The 22,081-nt window shown below is 57.0% G+C and overlaps 1 protein-coding gene across 1 annotated transcript in view; it reads left to right on the top strand.

Annotated features, from left to right (window-relative positions):
- Positions 1–22,081, top strand: part of NCAN (neurocan) — a 77,011-nt gene that overhangs the window by 13,985 nt on the left and 40,945 nt on the right. The window contains exon 2 of the mRNA XM_054013879.1: positions 9,934–10,013. Within this exon, the coding sequence (XP_053869854.1) occupies positions 9,941–10,013 (73 nt within the window). The 5' untranslated portion in view covers positions 9,934–9,940. The remainder of the gene's footprint in view (positions 1–9,933; positions 10,014–22,081) is intronic.

Below are 22,081 nucleotides of genomic sequence, written 5' to 3'. Positions count from 1 at the left end.
TCCCTCCCCCGCACCTCCAAGACTCCTCTGAGCCTCAATGAAAACTCAGCCTGAAGCACTAACTTTCATCTGCACCCAGCCACATGCTAGGTAGGTGGATCCCTGCGGAGTCCCGCCCAGGCACCCAGAACTGGGCCCAGGTCCACTTGAAATTTGGCCCCGACCCTTGACCTTTGGCTCAGAAGGCAGCTGCCCCACGGTCTGTGCACAGCTGCCTTTCTGCCCCATCTCAACGCAAGGAGGTGGGCGTCTCCACCCGGCTGGTAACACAGCTGGCAAACTGTCCCCCATCCCCAGCCGGTGTTCGCAGTGACCCTGGGATACAGGCTGTGTTAATCTGACCTGGGGCTTAGCCCAGCTCCCCTTCAATCCACTTCCCAGCCCACGTGGACGCCGGGTTCACAATCCAAAGAGCAACTTGCATGTTTAACATTTAAATCAAATGCTAACTGTTTCCCCAGCTGTGCTGGCCTGGTGTTTGCTCAGCCGGGAGCCACTCTCCAAAACAACTTGCTGGGTACACAGGGAAGGGCTTACTGGAGTACTTACACATTTGCACATTAAAGCTGCTCTTCAGATTCTTAAACCAGGGTTCCTGTCAGCTGGGAGGTTCCTTCAGCCCCGCTTGGCCTGGTTCCCAGACAATCCTTCTGGTCAGGAGAATTAGGCCTTGGTCTGCAATATACCATTGCTGCCTTCCTTTCTAAGCGAGGGGGAGGATGGTCTTGTGACGGAGGCTTACAATCTGCAGCCAGAGTGGATGACTTTAGGGAAGTCCTTTCCGGGCTTTGTGCCTCGGTTTCCCCATCTGTAAATGGAGGGGTGACAGCAGTGATCTGTCTCAGTGAAGTGTTGGGAGGGCACATTCACTGATGTGTGTGATTGAGACATTTCGGTTCAGTTTTGACCTAACTATACATTAATGTAACATTTAGAAAATCTAGGAACATGACACGGACAATTTTGAAACGGGAAAATCATCAAAACCAGCCCCTCTCCTGGGAACTGTTTGGTTTCAACCAATTGGGATTGTTCACCCAAAAAAGGGCATTTCAAAAACTGCTGCTGGCTGTAGACATAACCAACAATGCTCAGAAACACGGGTTTTCAGGGGCCAGGTTCCTGTCATGTGCATTTCACAGCTCAGAGTGTTCAGGGCCAAACCCAGCCATTGTTACCAACAAGGATCCTGCTGTGGTCAGCTACCACCGCCTGCTGCTGGATGGAATGAGAATTGCTTAGCTGTGTTTCATAGGCCCCGTACTGCTAATGAAGTTCTCCTTTAGTTCAAGGGGGAGGGGGCTGTGAGCTCAATCCCTGCTTATCACTGAATTTGGAGCAGCCCCCGGGAGTCAGCACCATGAAGGGGTGAGTGGTGCTAGCTCTGTGCATACAGATTTGGAGGCAGACAAGACAAACCAAAACCAGTGCTCTTGTATTAAGAGCTAAAATCAACCCAGCTGAGTTGTAACCAAAGGATACAGGGGAGGCAAGAAAATCCCAACTCTGATTGGGCCCAAGGAAACTCCACCCATGAGGTTTCCCCCCCCCCCCCCCCACTGCAGGATTTGGAGGTACACGCATGACATCATCCGAGCCAGCTCTCCAGGGCTTTGTCACCTGGCCTCTGCTGACAGGTGCTGGCTTTGCAAATCAACCTTTTCACCTCTGCCACTGTCAGCACATCAGCTGGTGCCAATGGGCTCTGCTCCCTCGACTCCATGAGTGAGTCCCACCAGCCGGGGTTCTGGCCCCGTGGACTTTCATTTCCTCCTGCTGTGGCTTCTCCTGACAGGCACGACTGGTTTGCGGCAGCAGCCTAAACCTCAACGGTTATTGTAAAGTGCTCAGACATGGGGGGAAGGGCGGGGAATGGGTGTGAGCCCTGGGGCTCCCCCGGAGATGCCTCATTCCCCAGAGCAGGCCGCCCGCCTGTCAAACATTAATTGTTTGTGATGGAAAAGATTTTTCTCTCCTGAGGCAGCGGAGAAAGTCAAAATTAGCATTTCAATGGGGAGGATTTAGAAATGTGCAACATTCGGCGTTTGATAATGTCAAGTTATCTTTTCTTTAAACGGGAAGGAAGGGAAAACTTTAGTGCCGCTTTTTGTCTCCACTGGGAAGCTGAATTCCAGCCTTGGGGACTCTGCCTCTCGCTAATGATCTGGGCCTGGGCCGAAGCTTGGGGCAGTCTGGCCTGGTGCATGGAAGCAGGGTTTGGCACATGCCCCTTTAAGAGCCACCTTGCGGAATTGAAGCATTGGGTAAAGTCTGGGTTTGCAGTGATCTGAAAGGGGGGACGTCTGCCCGGGATAATGCCAGCAGCCAGCCAACCCCTGTCCATCCGCGGCCTCTGCTTAGACTGCTGGCAAGGGAGCCAATTAGTGCCAGGAGATGGATTGAGACCCGCCAGCTTGTGGCCACCAGACTAACGGCACATGGACACTTTTGTCACTGCAGCTTGGGACTGGATTCCGGCTCAGACTAGAGGGGCTCCATATGCCCTTCCCTAAGCCCGCCGGTCCACCCCAAACTGGCCTGTATTCCTTTCTCCCTTCCCCCGAGCCAGCCAGTTCCCCCGCCCTGGGGGCCAGATCGGAGCCAGCACCCCTCTAGAGGGCAAAGCCCTGTGTCCCATTCCCTCCTGCCATGGGGCTGGCTCAGAGCCGGTGCCTCCGAGAGGGGAAAGGCCCATATTCAATCCCTGAGGATATCCCAGCAGCTATTCCAGACCTCCCGCCCTCCCAGAGCCCAGCTGTTGTCTGGCCACTCCAGGGACACGCGGAGGGAAGGGGCCAGTGTCCCCGGCTGGGTGGGCCAGGGCACCGTTGCTCTCTGAGCAGGCGACTGCGTGTGCAGCACACCAGCAGGGAGTAACCGTCTGCTCCTGACTTGGGAGGGGTCTGGCCCCTTTGCTAGGAACCCACTGACTGCCCAGTGACTGAGCCCAGCCGTGTGTCGGGACTGAGGGCAGGGGTCAACCTCTGAGCTCCACGGGATGCAGGATCATTCCTTCCACAGCCCTGGCACTTTCTTCGGGTGGCTTTGGGCTGGAACGAGTGCTGCTGCTGAGCCAGTGAGGGGACCCTGGGCCCAGTATCCGTAGCTCAGGGGGCCTGCAAGTCCCCAGTGCGGCCAGCCCAGTCCTCACCGTAGCACAGAGCAGCATTCGGGACAACCCCCCAACACACACGCTGTGCAGGTGGACGGCAGAGAAGGGGGCTACACTGGCCTTACCCCATCTTGGGGACTCCCCCATGTCACAGGGGACCCTCTGCTCGGCCACTCCCCAGCTTCAGCACCCCCTTGCACGAGTCTGTAAGCCTGAGGGAGGCTCTGGCTCCAGGCCTTGGAGGAATCTGCAGGAGGAAAGATCCCATTACCCGGCAGGGCTGCAGGCTGAGGGGTGAGCAGGGGGTGCATGAACACGTTCTGCAGCAAAGCGAGAGGGGCAAGGGGCACCAGCAGCAATCGGCCCCGTCACACACGGCTCCCTCCACCAGCTGGGAATGGCCCAGCCCAGCCTTCCCAAAGAATGCCATTATTCACAGCCACAGAGAGTTTAAGGCCAGACGGGACCATTCGTTGTCTTCCTGGATAACACAGGCCAGTCAGTCCCCCGGCATTCAGTCCAATAACTTGGGTTTGACTAACACATCTCCAGGAAGGCATCTGGTCTGGAGCTGACGATATCAAAAGATGGAGAATGAACCACTGCCCTTGGGAATTTGGTCCAGGTTAACCACCCTCATTGTTAAACATCGGGGCCTTATTTCGCCTTGGAATTTGTCTGGCTTCCGCTTCCAGCCACTGACTTGTGTTTGGCCTCTCTCTGCTAGATTAAAGAGCCCTTCGGCAATCAGCATTTCCTCCCCGGGAAGACCCTGATACACCATGATCAAGGCACCTCTTGATCTTCTGTATTTACTGGTAAAGATTCCCGGAGGGGAGAGACGCTGCCCAGTGGAGCTGGTGGAAAAGCAGGGCCAGGTGGGGGGAGGAAAATAGTTGTTGAAACATCAAAAACCTTTTTATTTACAAGCTGTGAAAAGAACTGATTTCTTTGGGAGGGAGGGGGGTGTTTTTTGCAAAACATTTGACCAACAATTTCCAGTGCTGCCTATTCATTCTTTCCATTTCCCCTCCTGTCTCCCCCTTTTCCTTTTTGCCACAGAAAAAGGAGGCGGGAAAAGGAAAAAACTAAAGATGAAAATGTAAAATGAACGTTTTTTTCTGTTTTTGTCAACCCTCCCCCCCAGAAATGTGCCAACCCCCGGTCTCCCCACACACACCTTTGTCCCGACTTTTGCCCCATCAATGACCACTTTTTTCATGGAAAAAAATATACCATTTGAGACATTTTCCTGTTCTCTGCCATGCACACTGTATAGCCTGCGGGCAGATGGATGGTTGGACAGACAGACGCACAGACGGGCTTCTGCTCCCTGAATCTCTCCATCTCATCTGGGCTCCTGTGACTCGGAGGAGCACTGGCAATTGCTGCGTGGGCAGGCGGATTCCCCCCCAGTTAAGGTGACGCGCTGTTGACGGGCGCTGGACAGGCGACCGCACTGATGGTTTTGTGAGGAATAAGCGCCCGGTGTCTGCGAGCTCCCACGCTCCTCCCTGCTCCCATTGGCTTCCCTCAGATAATGCCCCCGGGCTGAGTCGTTACAAACCGGACAGAGCCTGCAGAAGGGATCTGGGTGTGGCTAGGGGGGAAATGCTATAATCCATCGGCTTTGACAGCCGCTTATAGGGAGGCAGCATGGACAAGGAGCCAGCAGACTTCGGATCTGTTCCTGTCTTTGCCACTGACCTGCAGGGTGGCCTTGGGCAAGTCATTTCCCCTCTTGGTGCCTCAGTTTTGCCTCCCACCCTTTATCTATCATGACTGAGCTCTTTGGGGCAGGGACAGTCTCCTGCTCCGTGTCCATGCAGCGTGTGGCTGATCTCAGTTATGTCCTCTGGGTGCTACTGTAAGTGACAGAGTGGGGGGACCAGACGAACATAAGGTCTGGGCCTTGTCCCAAGGCAATGGAGAGATGCCAGGCGAGCGTTGGATGGGCTGTATGTCAGCAGAACGTGGAGCCTCTTCTCCCATCTGTCAAAAGCCATTCCCAGCTCCAAGTGCACGGCCCATGCAGGAGTCGTGCTGCACGGTGCAGCCTGCGGTGCCAGCGCGAGAAGTGTCAGGGCTGGGTGCCCGGGGTAGTGCCATGAGATGCCAGCAGCCTGCAGTGCCATTGGCGGGGGGCTGAGTGGACGCCTCCCAGACACAACGCTGCCACTGCGCTAATTACATCTCCTCCCGATAACATCCCTGCCCCGGCTGTCACCAGGGGCCCCGGCGCCATCACCTGGCGCCTTCTGCCTGCGGAGACATGATTAGATCAGGCACCAGGAAATCCCAGTGGGGTGGGAGCTAGCGACCCTGCACTGCCAGCAGCCGCTGCCACGTGGGACTCGTTGGAGAGCGGCGTGGCCCGGTGGGAATCCACCCGCCACCGGGAATCCTGAGGGATCAGGGCTCTGCAGAGCCCAGCCTCACGGCCCGCATGGCATCCCTTGGGCAATGCACCTGGGGAGGAGGCCCTGGCCTGCCTTCCGTGGCCACAGAGGGTGCCAGATAGGACGGGACCACCAAGGTTCTACCACCCTGGGGAATCCAAGCCAGCCCAGTGGGGAGGGAGCATCGGTCGCTATGTGCCGGCTCCAGCCTTGCTCCAGGGAGAGGGGGGCACAGGAGCAGCTGGGGCTGCAATTGTGCCAAAAGTCTGAAGCCTGGAGACAAGGAATTCCCCTACCTCGGAGGGGCAGTGGCAGAGCTGTGGGGAGGGGGAGCCCAGGGCTGGGACAGCAGGGGGCTGCGGGTTGGGACTAAGGGGCACTGGGACTGAGGGGGGAGCCCAGGGCTGGGACGGCAGGGGGCTGCAGAGCAGGACCAAGGTGCATTGGGGGGCGTTACTGAAGGAGGCTAACTCCTGGGTGTAACACAGCAACGAGCCCTCCACAGTCAGGTCTGTGACCTGCAACCTGAATCCTGGGACTGGCCATGCACCAGGATCTCTGCTGGAGCTGGGGGGGGACTCCCGCCCCCCAAAACCATGGAGCAGCAGCTGCACCTGCCACACCACAGCCCCAGCTCCCCATGGAGCAGCCCCTGTGACCTGGGCGCTGGGCACAAGAGGTTCCCCCTGCCCCACCTCACGTCAGGTGACTGCATGCTGAGCCCAGCGCTTCCCCTGCATCGGACGGGGAGAACGTCGGCTCGGTTTGCCTGCGCCAAGAGGGGCTGGCCTGAGACACGATCAGTAGCCAGCCCCTTCTCTCTGGCTGTGTCGCTGTCCACAGAGAGCGAGCAGCCCCCGGCCCACAGGCAGAAGGGGCGGCTCTGCCCCGGGGCTTGGTGAACCTCACCGTGCCCGCCTGGCAAAGGGGGCAGGAGGCAGATGCCAGGGGTTGGCGCCCAGCTCAGAAGCCAGCTTTGCTGAACAGCCCTCCCCTCCCGTGGGGCTGGCACCTGGCTCCCTAGTGCAGGAGCCTCCTTTCCCATCTAGACAGACCTGCCAGGGCAGCAAACAGGGCCCTGGCTGGGTCGGTTACGCAGGCCCTGCTGGCCTTGGGCTGGCACCATGGATTCCAAAGTCAGAAGCAAGGGCCCATGATGACCATCTGGTCCCAGCTCCTGCAGAATCTCCCCTGAGCGATTCCTGCCTCCAGGACTCTGGCCCGAGCTGGAGCGAGTCAGCCCAGCCTTGGTGTGAAGAGGCCAGGGGATGGAGAACCCGCTGCAGCCCGGCCTCAGTTGTTCTGATGGTTAATTCTCCTGGCTTCTTATTTCTAGTCTGAATGTGTCTGGTTTCAGCTTCTAGCCTTGGGATCTTGTTCAGCCTCTGTCAGCTGGAGTGAAGAGCCCCTGTCAGAAATCCCTTCCCGGGGGAGGCCCTGGCAGCCTGGGATCAAGTCACCTCTTAAACCTGCCCTTGGACTGACTAAACCGTGAAGTTTCTCCACAAACTCTTTTTCTTTGGAGACGTTGGGCTGATTTATTGGACTTTGTCTCCTCCCGTGTTTCCCCATCTCAGGGGCAGACGGAAACACAGCGAGATCACAGCTGGACAGACAGCTTTTCCTGACCTGACCCCCACAAGCCCAGGACTGGAACAGGTGTGAGGGAGAAGCTGTGGGTTAGGACTGAGGGGCATTGGCAGACCTGGAAGGGACGAGCCCCAGCTGGAATAGCCAGGGGCTGTGGGTCGGAATTGAGGGGCAGCGGCAGAGTTGGCAGGCGGCCCCCCACTTTGGGGAGATTTGCTGTGTCAGTGGGACACGCCCACCCCCCATCCCCAATCTCTGCTCCGTGGAATTGCTGCAAAGCCCAGCTGCGCTGGGAGGCCCATTCTGCCGTGCCCGGGGCAGGAGTGGTTAGCTTGGCCCAAAGGGCTCTGCAGGGGATGGGGCGTTTGGCCACAAGGTGAGATCTCGGGGGCCTGGGAACAGCGTGGCTTGGCTCATTTCAGCCCCGACATGGAGACCAGCTGGCAGGGAGGTTCCTGCCGTGGCTGGGGCTAGATGGTGTCCTAGCGAGTCCGGGTGCAAGAACCCTTCCACAGGGCTGCTGTCTGGGCGGTTAGGAATATTTGGGGGTGGGGTCTGGGAAGATGTCCAGAAATTGGGGCTTTTGGGGGCTCTCTGCGTTCACACCTAGCACCGTGTCAAACCGCACCTCGCTGCAGCGCCCTGGGAACCTCTCATGAGCACCCGCAAGCTCTGCCCTGACCCATGGACGCTTCGAAATCCCCCCTCCCCACGCAGTGCCCATTACCACTCCCAGCCCTTCGATGCCAGCCAGGGAGCCGGCCCAGCCCCGGGATAAACAGGCTGCAGTGGGAGAGGGGTGGAGGCAACGCAAACCAAGTAACCAGTGCCGGTGTTCGTGGGTCTAGACTCTGATCCATCCATCAGGGTGTTTTATCCTAACCTCAGAAGCCGGCCCTTCTGCCATAACCTGGCATTAAACGGTGCCCAGCTTACCCGCATGGGCATGATGGAGTCTCACCAGGCGCAATTCTCTCTTCTGGAGCTCCCCAAGGGGAGAGGCACCTGCCCCCGTCTCCAGGTAGCACTGAGGGGGGCTCCGGGAGCGGGAGGGGATGTGGCTGTGAATCCGGGGGCAGCGCCTGGCTGGATTCTCCAGCTGCACCGGTCTCAGGCTGGCTCTGCAGAAGGGCTGGTTGCTCACGTGGGCTGCTGGCTCCTTCTCCAGCAGAGTGGACCCCTGGGCTGGAAGGCCCCCCAGTAACCGATGCCAATGGCTAGAGCCATCCGATGGAGGATCTCCATCCTTCAGGGGAAGGGGAAGCCCCAACGGAGGTGGGGGGGAATCGCAGCTGGAGTCTGATCTCGATGATCCCGGTGTAAATCCAGCATCAGGGCCACATCCTGCTCTGGGTGAATCCAGAGCAACTGTTGATTTCAGTGGGTTTACACGAGCCAGCGTCCCACCTCCGACAGCACCAGCTGCTGCAGAGCCGGGACAAGAATCCCCAAAAGGGGCAGTTACAAGCCCAGGTCTTAGTGTCTCTGCTCCTGGAATGGCCTGGCCTCCTTGCTGGGTCCCCTGCTCCCTGCTGGCCATTGTGTGGGGGAGCAGCGGGGGTGGGCGGGAGGAGGACTGCGGTCTGGTTAAAATTGCTGCATTTTGTAGCCTGAACAAAGAGCAGCAAGGCGCATTGAGGCCAAACGGGGTTGTAAAAGCAGCCGGCAGTTGCGTCCCCGCATGCTGTGATGGGAGAATGATTTGTCTGAACTTCCTCTCCTAGATTGGAGAGCAAATGATTTAGAAAATAATAATTGGCGCTGCAGTAAAACAGATTAATGGGAGATTTTAAGCAAGTAACGTTGCTGTCTTTGTGCGGCACGCGCAGCCCCAGCAGGAGGCCGGGAACAGGAGATCTGGAGCATACCAGCTGGAGGCGGGGAGAGGGCAGCCGGATGCTGGGCATGGCTCTGCTGATCCCCTCAGCACACCACCCGTTAGCCAGGGAGAGGGCCAGAGAGTCCATCGCTGTGCCGGGCGCGGCCGAGGCAGAGTGAAACATTATCCCCTGTTTACAGCTGGAAAGCTGAAGCCCTGGGAGATGCAGGGACTGGCCCAAGATCACATGGGGAGGCTGTGGCAGAGCTGGGACTTGAACCCAGATCCCCTGAGCCTGGCCCCCCCCCCACACCCTTTTTATGGACACCTCCATGTAGGGTCTCTGTGCTGGGGCTGCAGGTCTCCGGCCAGCAGGGAGAACAAGAAATGTCCAAAGCACCTTGAGATTTAACCCTTTTGTGTTTCTAGAGCGGCACCAATGGGCGAGGGTGAGGAGGTAGCTTTGGAGCCCTGAAATCGACCCAAGCAGCAGGAAGAGAAAGGGGCAAACGTTGGGCCAGGGGCTGGCTGGGCTCTCCCAGCCCTGGGCACCACACACACAGCTCTGCCCATGCCCATCAATCCCAGTTTGCAGCCTCCGGCCCTTCCTGAGCAGAGACAGACAGCGGCGGCATGCGGGGGACAAACCTCCCTTGGGAGCACGAACCAGCTCCTCCGTCTCATTTGGCGGGTGGCCCGTTCCTGTGTCCCTGCACAGGGCGCGCTGTTCGCCCATGGCTTTCGATCCCTCCTCCGGTCTGACCCCACCCATGGGCACGGGCTGCTCTCCCAGCACCCAGCTCCAGGGGCGTCTTCTCGCCAAGAGTGGGATTAAATCCTCCCCGTCGAAAGCTGGCTCCCTACGTGGAGATGATTTTGCACCGCTGGGCCATTTCCTCTCCATTACTCACCGGGGAGGTTGAGTGTCACGGGGGCCGCGGTGCCCGCTGGTGATTTACAAGCTCGGGGGGAGGGGGGAGAATTTGTCTTCAAAAATCTCTCTCTCCTTGCAGGTTAAGGATGGTAAATGGGATGGGTGATGCCGGCTGCTGGCTCCTGCTCGGGCTGTCCCTCCTCCCTGTCTTGGGGCTGGGTAAGTGATGCCGGGCCGGGCGAGCGCATGCCAAGGGGATGGCAGATGGGGAGGGGGGCTCCTTCCCCAAAGGGGGCAGGAGGGGGGCGGGCTAGGAAATCCTCTCTCAAGGAAGCCAGTGAGGCCTCTGGGGAAGTGGGGGAAGCTTTGCCAGGATGTCTGGCTCCATGAAGGCCCCCCACCCCCCAACCCAGTGCAATGCAGCCCCCTGGCAGGAGCAGCCATGCAGGAGGATGGGGGGAGGGTTATTGTCCAGCTGCAATGAGTGCTGTGGAGTGGGGCCCCCGAATGACCCCCCCACGCATTGCCAAGGAACCTCCCTTATACCCCCCTGCCCACACATGGCCCCGGCCCTGACCTGGCAGGGTGTGTATGTGGGATGGGGGAGGGGAGAGGGGCTTGGTCTCCCTGGTGGTTACTGCTAATTGGGTGTGTTTCGAGGGGGGGGAGCTGAGACCCCTGACAGGACCCCGCGGAGATGTAAAAGCTTGCACCAAAGAGGCCAATGCGTCAGGCCCCAGGTAGCCACTGCTCGGCTGCAGAAGACCCGGTGCCCTGAGGTGAATGACTTCGTGTTGTACCCACCAGCTCCGGAGCCTCCTCGGTCACAGATCTAGTCCCTGGGAGCGGGAGGCAGCCTGGCCTGGGAGTCAGGGCTCCTGGTTCTATTCCCAGCCCTGCCACCGACTTTCTGTGTGACCTTGGGCTAGTCACTGCCCTCCTCCGTGCCTCAGTTTCCCCATCTGTAAAACAGGGACAATGACACTGTAAAACTCTTTGGCCTTGCTGCAGAGGGCATGTGCCTGGCAGAGAGTGCATGGCTGTCCTGGCAGCACGCGGACCCTATTAGACCCAGCCAGGCACTAATGCTCACCACCACTGTCCTATGTAAGCACCTAGTCACCCTCCCCCTGTAACATGTGACCCATAATCCACCACGTCACTCAACCCATTGCTGGGTCCCTATCCCCGCACCCATCCTGGGGGCTTATCTCCCTCTGTCCATTGTAGAGTCCCGTATCCCGTCATCGGATGGGGGCCTGTTTCTCTTTGCCCACTGAGGAGCCCAGTATCCCTCCGCCTGTTGGAGTGTGGGGGCCTGCGTCCCCTGTTGGCGTTCGGGTGGGTTCTAGCTGCAGGTGCAGCACAAACAAAGTGTCCCAGCGCCCTGCCTAGACTCTCTCTGGGAAGCTCAGTCCTTAGCGGCACAGTCCCCAGTACCGCACCTTCCCTCCCCAGCCAAAACTTAAACCAACATGACCATAACGCACGTGTGCACGTGGTCACAGCCAGCCCAGCGGCAAACCCTGCCAACGATCTTCAGCGAGTGTCTGGAGCGCCCAGGGTGGCTGTCTCGGCCTGTGGGCTGCCTGGAACAACATCACCGCTGCTGGCAGGATGTGGCCGGTCCCACTTCTCCTGGTAGTGCCATGGCCTAGGGCTCCATCGTCTCACCCTGCCGTGGTTGGTGCCTGTCTGAGTGCCCCTCATCTCCCCCCATTCTGGGATTTGGAGAAGGTGCAGCCCATTCCCCTGGAGAATGTGTCTGTCTGGGGGTACGTCCTCATCTGACGCCAGCGCCGCCTGTTGGTGACACCCCTGCTGCTGAGCGCCATTGTTTCCCGTCACAGAGACGCCCAGCGACCCCAGATTTTCGGTTTGCCTTGTCTGTCTCTGTAGACGTCTGCAAGTCCCCTGTGAGGCCTGACATCGGTTTCTAACAGTGCCGGCGCGCCGGGTGTCAGTTTCCTGTTGAACAGAACGTCAGCAGGTGATACCCCCGGCTTCACGGCAGCAGTGCTAAGTAGGGATCCGCCTTTTTCACTAGACGCGCTATTATTCTGACACCATTTTCAACCAGCCCAGTGGATTGAAGATAACGTGGACTAGGGGTTACCTGTCTAAACCCAAACTTCACTGCAAACTGCTTAAACTCATGCCCACTGCACTGCGGCCCACCACTAGACATCACGATGTGATACACACCGCGTCTAGCAAAAATAGGTTTGATACGCTCAGTCCCATGGTTAGCAGGAGTATCTTCTAGTAAGGCGATCTCAGGGAAGTGAGAACAATTGTCTGAGATGAGTGCAGGGTTTTTTCCCCAGCCAGCATTAATCAATCTACGCCTACGTTGCTCCAGGGGGGCAGTTTGTCCTGTGCCACCAACAGGGGCTCTTTTTCTTGGCTTTTCCAGTACTTTTTAGTCTAGGCAAAAAGCTCCAACAGCTTCCTGAACGTTGCTGTTCGTCTGAGGCCAGTATAAAATCATCTCTGGCCCTTCGCTTAGATTTTTCTACGTCTAAATGACCTTCCTGTGTCCTTCAGCATCTTCGTCTGCAACAATTCAGGAATCCCCATCCTGCTGCTTTGAAAGCAAATCCCAGCTCCTCCAGAGAGTGCCTCCCCGGGTTGGTGAGAGCATAACCGGCCCGATGGAGGGTGTTCAGAATCAGAGCAGTGAGGGGAGGCAGAGGAAATCTAAGAGGCCAGATTCTGTTCTCTCAACCAGTTGGGGTACAGTATAAATCGATAACATGGGGAATAATCCCAACTAAATCAAAATTCGTTGTTTTAGCAGGAACTGCTATGTAGGTTTACCCCATAAATTACTGCAAACTCTCACTCTGCTCTATTGTATATTAACTGCTATCAGCTTTACTCTTATCTAGTGTCTATTATCTGCTAGTATCTTAATTCAACTCACTTTATAGGTAACAATGAACATTTATGGAATGACAGAGTTTGGAATTAGAAAATACCGTGCCCTAGAAGATAAACCCCACCGGTGTCTGCTCCCTTTTCAGTTCCTCGGCGTTCAGCCTCTGCACGCCCAGAGTCTGGAGGAAGAGTTGCTAGGCTGGTTAGTTCTCTCTTTGGAGTTCCAGCTTCAGTACGGACAGCTGTTCCTTGATGCCATGTCTTGGCTTCTTGACTGTCTTACGGTCCCTTTGCTCTCAGAGAATTTCTCTGTTCCTGGCACTGCCCTTTGGATACCTTCAGACGCCCTCCAGAAGTTCTGTGTCACAGTCCTTCCTGTGTCCTTATCGTCACTCCAGCTCACTCCCGCCTCCTTTCCTAAGTTGATTTCCCTTTCATTACAGTTTATCTTCCATCCCAGCTTATTTCCTTCCCATTTCCTTCTTGCTTGACTTTTCTTGCCATTTGTTAACAAGGTTTGTCTAACGATTTCTTAGAGACTCTTCAGTTAGTTTGGCTCTTGTTTATCTGCACTCCTCTTCTTTTAACTTTCCTTCTTTTCCTGTTACACCTCTGCCTTGGCTCTTACTGGCTTTTGTGGCTAGCCCTGCTGTTCCCCCAGCTCGGTCTTTCCTCGCCCTCCTGAACTGGACTTTCTCCCTCTCAGCTCTGTTCCTGGAGCCCCGACGACACAACTCGGCCCTACCCACTTGCTGCTGTCCTTTTCTGGTGCCGGCTGCTGCCTTGCTGGCGACTGGCCTCTCTGCCCCCCAGCACTGGGCAGCCTCCCTCTGACGCCTCCAGCTGGTTCTGCCACTGCCTGTTTCACCTGCTCGCAGTAGCGCTTCAGGGGGAGGGCGGGAGCCGCCGTCTGCTCTCGCTCGCTGTTTTTTCCCCTTTTCTGACCTCTCCCTCCCCCCACACCAAAAAACCATTCCAGGCCGGAGCTCACCCTACTTCTACTGCCTTGAGATGAATCCTTGGAGTTCCCGGGACTCCCTCAGAGCAGCTGTTCTGGGCTCCCCAAGCCGCCAGCCTGCGCTGCTCCCTTTGCAATTCGGGCCCAGCGGCCTCCAGTACAGGTGGGGCGTTCCGCTAGGGGCTGGGAATATGCTGGCCCAGCCGCGCCGTGTGACTACCAGCCATCACTCCTCCCGAGCAGGATCTGGCCAGCGCAGCTCGGCGTTTGTCGGAGCCTGGAGAGGCGTTTTTTAATCAGATCGACATGTACAGCGTCTAGCTTTGGACTCGGCTGCAGAGCCCTTTTGACAAAAGCCTCCGTAATCACCAGCTCTCTCCCGGGTTTGTATTCAACGTGCAAATCCTACCACTGGAGCTGAACAACTGATCTCTGTCTTCTCAGGGGAGCCCGGGGGCGTTTGCCAGCCCCCCTTGGCAATCGCTGTAAGCGGTTTACGGTCAGTTTCAGCTAGCGCTGGCCTCCCGTCAATAGAGTCATGACACTTTTTATGCCCAGGGACTCAGGCCAAAGCCGCCTTCTCTATCTGAGCACAGTGGCACTCGGGTTTCGTTAGCGGCTGGGACGCAGAAGCCGCTTGTCTCCTGTTGGGACCATGCTGCTGTAAGTGGCCTGTGCCAGCCAGGCCCCTCCTTGGTGCTTATTGTCCGTCATCGAGCCTCAGGCCTGGGGCAAGTGTGCTGGGAATGGCCTCGGCCCGTCCCCTCTGCTGGGCTAACGTCTCTTACACGGACTTTACGTTTTCCTTTATTCAGCTTCAGCCCAGCAGCTCTGGCTCTTCCTAGAGCCGCCTGCAGCCTGTGGTCACTCTGCTGTTCCCCCCTGGCTCAAACACCAGCTCTGCAGAACTTGTAGATTCACTAAACTGCCAGAAGTGCGTTGTGTTTTCCAGGGGAAGCCCCTCGGGGACTGACCGCCACCCACTCGGCAGCCTGTGGAAAGTGGCTCCCCAAGGGATGTGCACAAACGGGAGTTCTGAGCGCACCCGCTTGTGCGCCCAGCATAGAAACACATCTAGCATCGGCCAGCCCCCTGCAGACTTTTCCCCCGGGTCCCCGTCCTCTGGGGACTGTGCCACAGCAAAGGGGTCCGCCTTTTCCCTACAGTTCCCAGTGGGCACATCCTCCCTGCCGGCTCTGCGACTCGACTCGCTCAGATTCCCAGAGCAATGGGCCTCCCCAGCCCCTCCTTGGGCTGAGGGAACTTTCTGGGGGCGTAACTTGTGGCCCGGCTGGGCTCTGTGGAGAACTCCCCGGATGACATCCTCAAACTCTGCCTCAGTTGATAAGGCCCCTCTGCCCCTCCAATGAGTGCACCCCCTGGGAGGCCAAGGGTGTGATGTGCTTCTACATTTACAGCTCCCCCCAGAAGCAGGAGTTTGCCTAGTAAGCCACAGAACGTGAGGCCGGGGGCGCTGGGAACCGCACCCTGCCCTCCCTCCCTTTCCTGGGGGTGAGACCCTCTCTGCTCCGCACAGCCTCAACCACCAGCCCCTTTCGCGCAGTAACTTCTCAAACAACCACCTTCCCAAGGCCCTGCATGGAGAGGACTTCGGGAGAGAATCAGTATTAACGATCCCTGATAAAAAATAGCAAAGAATAAACTGCTAATGACCAGTAACAAATCGCCCGTGATAATTAGCCAATAACAATGCATTAACTAGCGTTAACAGGCAGCAATGGTTCGTAATGAACAATCAGAACAATCGCTGGCTTCTGGCAGGGCTCGTGCTGGGGACAATAAAACCAGACTCAGCTTTAGTATCCAAGTTGCAGAATTAGACACTAAATAACTGGTAACAGCGGCAGGCCCAGCGTGGAGACGCCGGCTCTGCTCCTTGCTGACTAGCGGGGGAGGATGCAGTGGTTGAAATGCAGGAGTTGCAAGGGATACTTCCCCCCTCCCCCCATGTCATTAACGTCACTCCAGGCCCAGGCACCCACATGCTCCTCTCCCCTCCAGCATCTCCTTTCCCAGCAGTCCACAGAGGGGCGCTGCTGTTCCCTAAGACCCGTCTCATTGCCCAGCCACGTGGGCCTTGCCTGATGGCTCTGCCAGGCCTGGGGGCTCCACCTGCCCTGACAGGGAGATCTTTGCCTGCTGCCGGGAGCCGGCTCAGAGCCGCCTGCCGCCTGCCGCCGACATGGATTTGTCCCAGGAGGTCTGGCAACTGCAGTGTCCAAAAGCAGAGAGGTTTGGCACAGCTGACTGGCCACAGCCGTGACTTCACCCGCGGCAGGGGAGATGCAGGGTCCACATGCACCATGGTGCACCCTCGTGTGCCTAGTGCAAGGACCCTGGGAGCTCCTGGTGCACACAACTGCTCCCCTTGCCCTTCTGACTGGAGTCAGCTGGGAAGCCTCCCGCCAGCGAGGAGGGGGCAGTGCCCGAGGCCAGAGGAGATGGTGAGAGGCCCGTGGGGAGTTCTAACCGGGTGCGTAGAAAGATAAAGTCTGAGCTTCCAAACATCCCGGAGGAAGCGGCAGTGAGGGTGGGGCCCAGCCTGGACGAGTGGGGACCGTGGGGTGAGTCCAAAGCATGGGCCTTGCTGTGGAGCTCGGCTCAGCATGCAAATTCCCTACACACTGAGGCCAGCTGTGCATTCACTGGCAGCGGGGGCTTTGCACCTAGGGCATCTTCCCAGCTCCCCACTCCCCAAACCAGGTCCTCTGGCTTTTCAGTCTGCTTTGTTATCATAGGGTTGCTCGGGATCACGGGGCTGAGACCCATCAAACTCATTCCACCCCCCAGGCCAGGAGCGAGCCCTTAGCATGGGGCTGGATTCGAACCTGTGACCTAGAGGTGAAAGGCTCTGTGTTCCAGCCCCCTAGGCTCCCAGAGCATCTCTCTCAGGTGCCAGAACAGGAGCGTAGGAAGAGACTGAAATGAAATATGAATAAAACATGGCCCCCTCACCGTGCCTTCCGCGTGGCCTGCACTGTGAAAACCCATCCGCACACTCCCTGGTGCAGAGAGCAGAGCAATGTCATGAGAGGGGCAGAGCATTAATAGGATTGCAAAGCAGGGTCACTGGGTATTAAGCTAAGTAGAGAACGGCCGTAATGAGGAGCATTAATTATTACCAGACGTCTCTTGCGTCAGAGTTGTCAGGAGAGCCGAGCATGTTAGCCTGGGCGTTCGTGAGAGCCATTTCACCAGGAGGAGAATTAGAGCGTTACAGCCCCGGAGCCCCATGCTTGTGCTGCCTGGTGGCAGATTAGGTGGGTGAGGAGTTTATCACTGTGAGGGCTGGAGGTGGGCTGGGAATGACTTTCCTGCCTGGCGCCCTGTACGCAGGCAGGAGCAGACTTCTGGCCCAGGCAATGGCCTGGTGCCTGCTTATGCTGGCAGGAATTGGGCACCTCCTCATGTGGTGGCCCGGTGACTTTGTGGGGCTGGCTGTTATTCCATGGCCCATAAAGTACAGCACAGAAATTAATTATCTCATCCCCGGTTTACAGAGTCACACATGCCTTGCCCAAGGTTGAAGCTGGTGTCAGTAGTGGGATTAGAACGCAGGCGTTCCCAGCTCCCAGGCCTGTGCTCAGATGACTCAGCTCACCCTTCTCCTACGCACGCATCCGTCCTGAGCCAGAGCACGCAGGAGCATGGGACTCCAAGGAGATGCTGTCGGATCCATCTCCTTTGGAAGGCAGGAGCGGACATCGCAGTGCTCAGCCCGGGGGAGCTGTGGATCAGAGGGGATCCCCAGGAAAGTGTCCTGAGCAGAATAGGACACGCTGGAGTCATGTGGGTGTCAGAGATTCCCAAGCTGAACCCAGCTGCTCTCAGCCTGTCAGATCCTGTCAGCAGTGTGCCCTTGTTGCCAAGAAGGCCAATGGCATTTTGGGCTGTATAAGTAGGGGCATTGCCAGCAGATCGAGGGAAGGGATTATTCCCCTCTATTCGACACTGGTGAGGCCGCACCTGGAGTATTGCATCCAGTTTTGGTCCCCCCACTACAGAAGGAATGTGGACAAATTGGACAGAGTCCAGCTGAGGGCAACGAAAATGATTAGGGGGCTGGGGCACATGACTTACGAGGAGAGACTGAGGGAACTGGGGTTATTTAGTCTGCAGAAGAGAAGAATGAGGGGGGATTTGATAGCTGCTTTCAACTACCTGAAGGGGGTTCCAAAGAGGATGGAGCTCGGCTGTTCTCAGTGGTGGCAGATGACAGAACAAGGAGCAATGGTCTCAAGTTGCAGTGGGGGAGGTCCAGGTTGGATATTAGGAAACACTATTTCACTAGGAGGGTGGTGAAGCACTGGAATGTGTTACCTAGGGAGGTGGTGGAATCTCCATCCTTAGAGGTTTTTAAGGCCCGGCTTGACAAAGCCCTGGCTGGGATGATTTAGTTGGGGATTGGTCCTGCTTTGAGCAGGGGGTTGGACTAGATACCTCCTGAGGTCCCTTCCAACCCTGATAGTCTATTATTCTATCCCCAGCAATAAAAGCATAATAATAAAGTACAGCGCCTTGCATAACGGGCTCCTGGTGCGTGTCTGAGGCTCCTAGGTGTTACCACAATAGAAAAAATACATTCATAAGATTTTAATAACAATGGTTGTCTGGGAGTGTCTGCTTCGCACACGCTCCCTGCGATCCCTTTAGTCCTCTCATTCAGTCTATAAATCAGCCCCTCTCCAGAGGGATAAACTGCTTCAGCAAATGCCCTCAACAAGTGATTCAACTCACTACCTGGTCATTTATGAAGGGGATAAAAGCAGTTTATGGCTTTACATAATTAGATGTATTGACGCCGGGTTTTTATCCCTGAAGGGGAGCGCAGCCTGCCTTGCTTATTTCTTCTCCCTTCTGTTTTAAAGCAATTTATGCAGCCACTCCAAGCCCCTCCTCCCCAGCCACAGAGCTCAGATTGCTCCTCACGGATATCCCTTCTTGATGAACAACTGCAGAACAGAAAGAGAGGCCAGGGAGCAGGAAGGCTGGGAGGGGGGCACACAGAGGGTGGTAGAACAGGTGTGCAAGGAGGAAGGGTGGGGCAGTGTATAACTCACTGCACAGCCATGCATGGGAAGAGGAACCAAGAAGTATAGGGCAGGGTGATTCTCTAGGGGAGAGGAACACAGCTCTCAAAGTAGCTGGGGGAAATGCGGAATCTGAAAATGCCAAGGCTGTGCAGGGCTGGTGGAAAAACGTGAACTGCAGGGTATTCATGTTATGGTGGGTGGTCACCAGGTGGCGCCATTCCACGTCGCCTCACAAGTTCTTTGTCTCAGTCTGTGAGCTGTGTACCATCCTTGAGGAAACACAGCATTGTTTTTAGTTTTGTTATGCACAAGCTTTGGGGGGAGCTGTTGCAAACAGCAGGAGTTTGTTCCCTGCTGTAACCTTTGTAACTAGAGTAATTTCTGAGGGTGGAGTTGCTCCCAAGCAGCCAGGCATTGATGTTTGGGCTGAGAGTCCTGACAAAGGGGATTGGCTGCATGCTGTTTGTGGCCACCTCTGTTCCAGGACTGGCAAGTATAGGGTAAATAAACGAATTACTCTTGGAAACTATCCAGATTCCGTATCACTGATTTCTCCTCAACAGGAAACTGATCTGCAGCCTCTTCCCTCCCCATGCCTGCTACCACTCGACAGAATAGGAAACTGATGCACAGGAAGGGGAAGTGCCCTGCTTAAGGCTGTTGGCAACAGAGCTTGGAATAGAACCCAGGAGTCCTGATTCTTGTGCTCACCATTAATTCATGCTGCTTCCCTCTACCGCCAGGCCATTGTTGAAAATGGAGATTAGGAAGTTATGGGGCAAAAATAAAAGGCTTCAGCTGAGAGAAAAATCTTTCTCCAAGTGTGGAAGGGATGGAACATCTTCCTGGCTCCGGGGCATCAGCTGATCCCGAATTAATGGGGGTCAGGAGAGAACCTCCCCGGGGGAATTTTATCCTAGTGCTGCCCATTGCAGACCATCTGCAGCATGTGACGCTGCCCTCTGTCGGGGGGGGGGGGGGGTACTGGGTTGGATGTGTCAATGGTCTGATCCAGCCTGGCAGTTCCTGTGCGCTAGTCTAAGAAACCCACGTCGCACTCCAGTGTTTTCAAGGGCCCCTACAGGAGCTAAGCTACAGGACTGCGCGACAGAGCGGGGCAGAGAGAACGGTACAGAGAGAAACCCAAAGCTGCTGTGGGGCGGGGGGTTATGAAGAGAGAGAGAGGACGTTACAGATCCCCGAAAGCCCACAGCAATCAGGGCCCTTTCTAAACAGTGTTTAGCTAAAGGAGGTGGCTGCTGAATCTAGAATTCAACTGAGACAGCAGGTTGTCCTGGAGAGATTCCAGCCCGGTAATTATGACCGGGGGCACTTGGGTACGCCCTAAGGCCTGCTGTCTGGAATCTAGCCACACGCGGCCCGGTGACCCCGGGGCGGGGGCTGCAGGGAGCAGGGCAGTCCATGGGTGCTCTGAGCTTGCTGATTTCTCGTCTCTGTATTTCTGGTGCTCTCCGCATTGCGCTCGCTCTGCCAGTGATACCTTTCGGCCCTGGGTAGCTCCATCAGCCCGCAGCCCGTGGAGGGGGCTCTTATGGGAAGCTTAATGCTGGGGGCGGGGTGTGTGAACCCTGGAGCTTCAGCCTTGGAGGGATGGGTTTAATTAGCAACGTCCGCCTCCAAGTGCCAGCTGGGGAGTGGCACAGGGGTGCCTGGGGGGGGGGATTAGCCAGGCCCTTTTATGCTCTTCCCCTGGGGACCTTGCTGATATCTTAGACAGCACAGCCCACCTCACCCCTTAGAATGTGGTGTTTGTCACAGCCGGCTGCGAAATGACATCCACGCACCCACCACAGGGCTCCCAGCTCCTCCCTGCCCCTCCCGGGAGCCAGTCATGAATTTGTGGTTGGGTCTGGGCGCTTGAGTCCAACGGGAGCCGTTTGCCTTCAGGGCGGCCTGTTCTGCCGAGATAAAGAATCCAAGGCCCTAGTGCGTATGGCTGGAGGGGGCAGAGATAATCGCAGCCTTGGAGCCTCGGGGAGGGGGGAAGGAGCTTTCTCCCGCCCTGTACTCCCGTAGGCTGGCTGGAGAGCCACGTGTCAGCCCCACCGCGCTCTGTCCGCTCTCACGAGCGACACAGGGTTAACTTGGGCTGGGGGATCGGGTGGGGATCACCAAAGAACCGTGGCAATAGACGACGCCGGGGATTCACAACATGGAGCTGCTTCCACTGGGTTCGTAACTGGCTGCCAGACGCTGGGACTGAATGGCAGGGGATGGATCACTCGATAAATTGCCCTGTTCTGTCCATTCCCTCTGAAGCACCAGGCACCGGCCACTGTCGGAAGACAGGACACTGGGCTAGATGGACCATTGGTCTGACCCTCTATGGCCGTTCTTATGTATCAGGGTGGGGCAGTGGGCCCACTCTGCCCTTTGGAGGTGAAGTCCAACTAACCCCCAGGCTGCATGCAGGGACTAAAGATCCCATGTGGTGTTTGGCATAAGGGGCAGGGTATTAACCTTGGTGTCCTGGTTCCATTCCAGCTCCATTCTGCCTCCCCGTGGTGTTAGCCGCGTCCCAAATCACTCATCACTTCCCATCCTGCCCTGCTGCACGGCCTTAAACAGCTGCCGTGCCCTAGCGCCAGGTTAGCCGTCGTGCGGCAGGAGAGGCGCTGTCTAGAGGGGAGATCTCACGAGTTACCCAAGCTAAAAGAACAGGAGTACAGACTAACACGGCTGCTACTCTGAAACCTTCCCCGAGCTAGTGACCCGGGCTCACCAGGCAGGGCCGGTGGTAGTGGTGGCTGGCTGCCTGCCGCTGGAGGTTAGGGTGATACTCACAGGGCAGCGCGAGGAGGTGTCTCCGCAGATCATTTTGCTGATGCTCTTGCGCGCTAATTGGGTCCAGCTGGCCAGAGGGGAAATCAATCACCGCACAGGCTGGGGAGCACCATTGTGTGCGTGTTGTTAATTCTGACGAGGCTGAGTCCTGGTGCCCTAATTGCCATCCGCAGCTTGCCAAGCAGCGTCTCTGCTAACAATCTGGGCAGCAGCGAGACACTTGGCTCTTTCCCGGTGGTTTCGGGAATTGCTGCAGGTATGGCCGGCCCGGTGAGCAATGAGGCTGCGGGCTCAATGCCAAGCCAGGCCCTCTCCCTCCAAGCTGGATTTCACTGATGCCAGACGATCAAAGCCCATGCTGGAGGGTCACTGGGGAAGGGAATGGGGAGCAAGCCAACCTGCCGGGTTATGGAGTCCTCTTACCAAGGGGGTGGGAAAGTCTGCAAAGGCTTTGACTCGGGTGAGGCTACGCCTGGAGGCAGAGTGGAGCTGGGCATTACGGATAGATCCAGCCACGTGGGGAAAGCCTCAGTGGGGAGCCTGGACCAGCTACCAAGTTCCATGTGCTGCTGGATCTTGTGCCAACGTGG

This window comes from Malaclemys terrapin, chromosome 24, assembly GCF_027887155.1.
Source record: "Malaclemys terrapin pileata isolate rMalTer1 chromosome 24, rMalTer1.hap1, whole genome shotgun sequence".
Lineage (NCBI taxonomy): Eukaryota > Metazoa > Chordata > Testudines > Emydidae > Malaclemys > Malaclemys terrapin.
The sequence above is the reverse complement of the archived record's forward strand: the minus strand, read 5'-3'. Positions and strand labels throughout refer to the sequence as shown.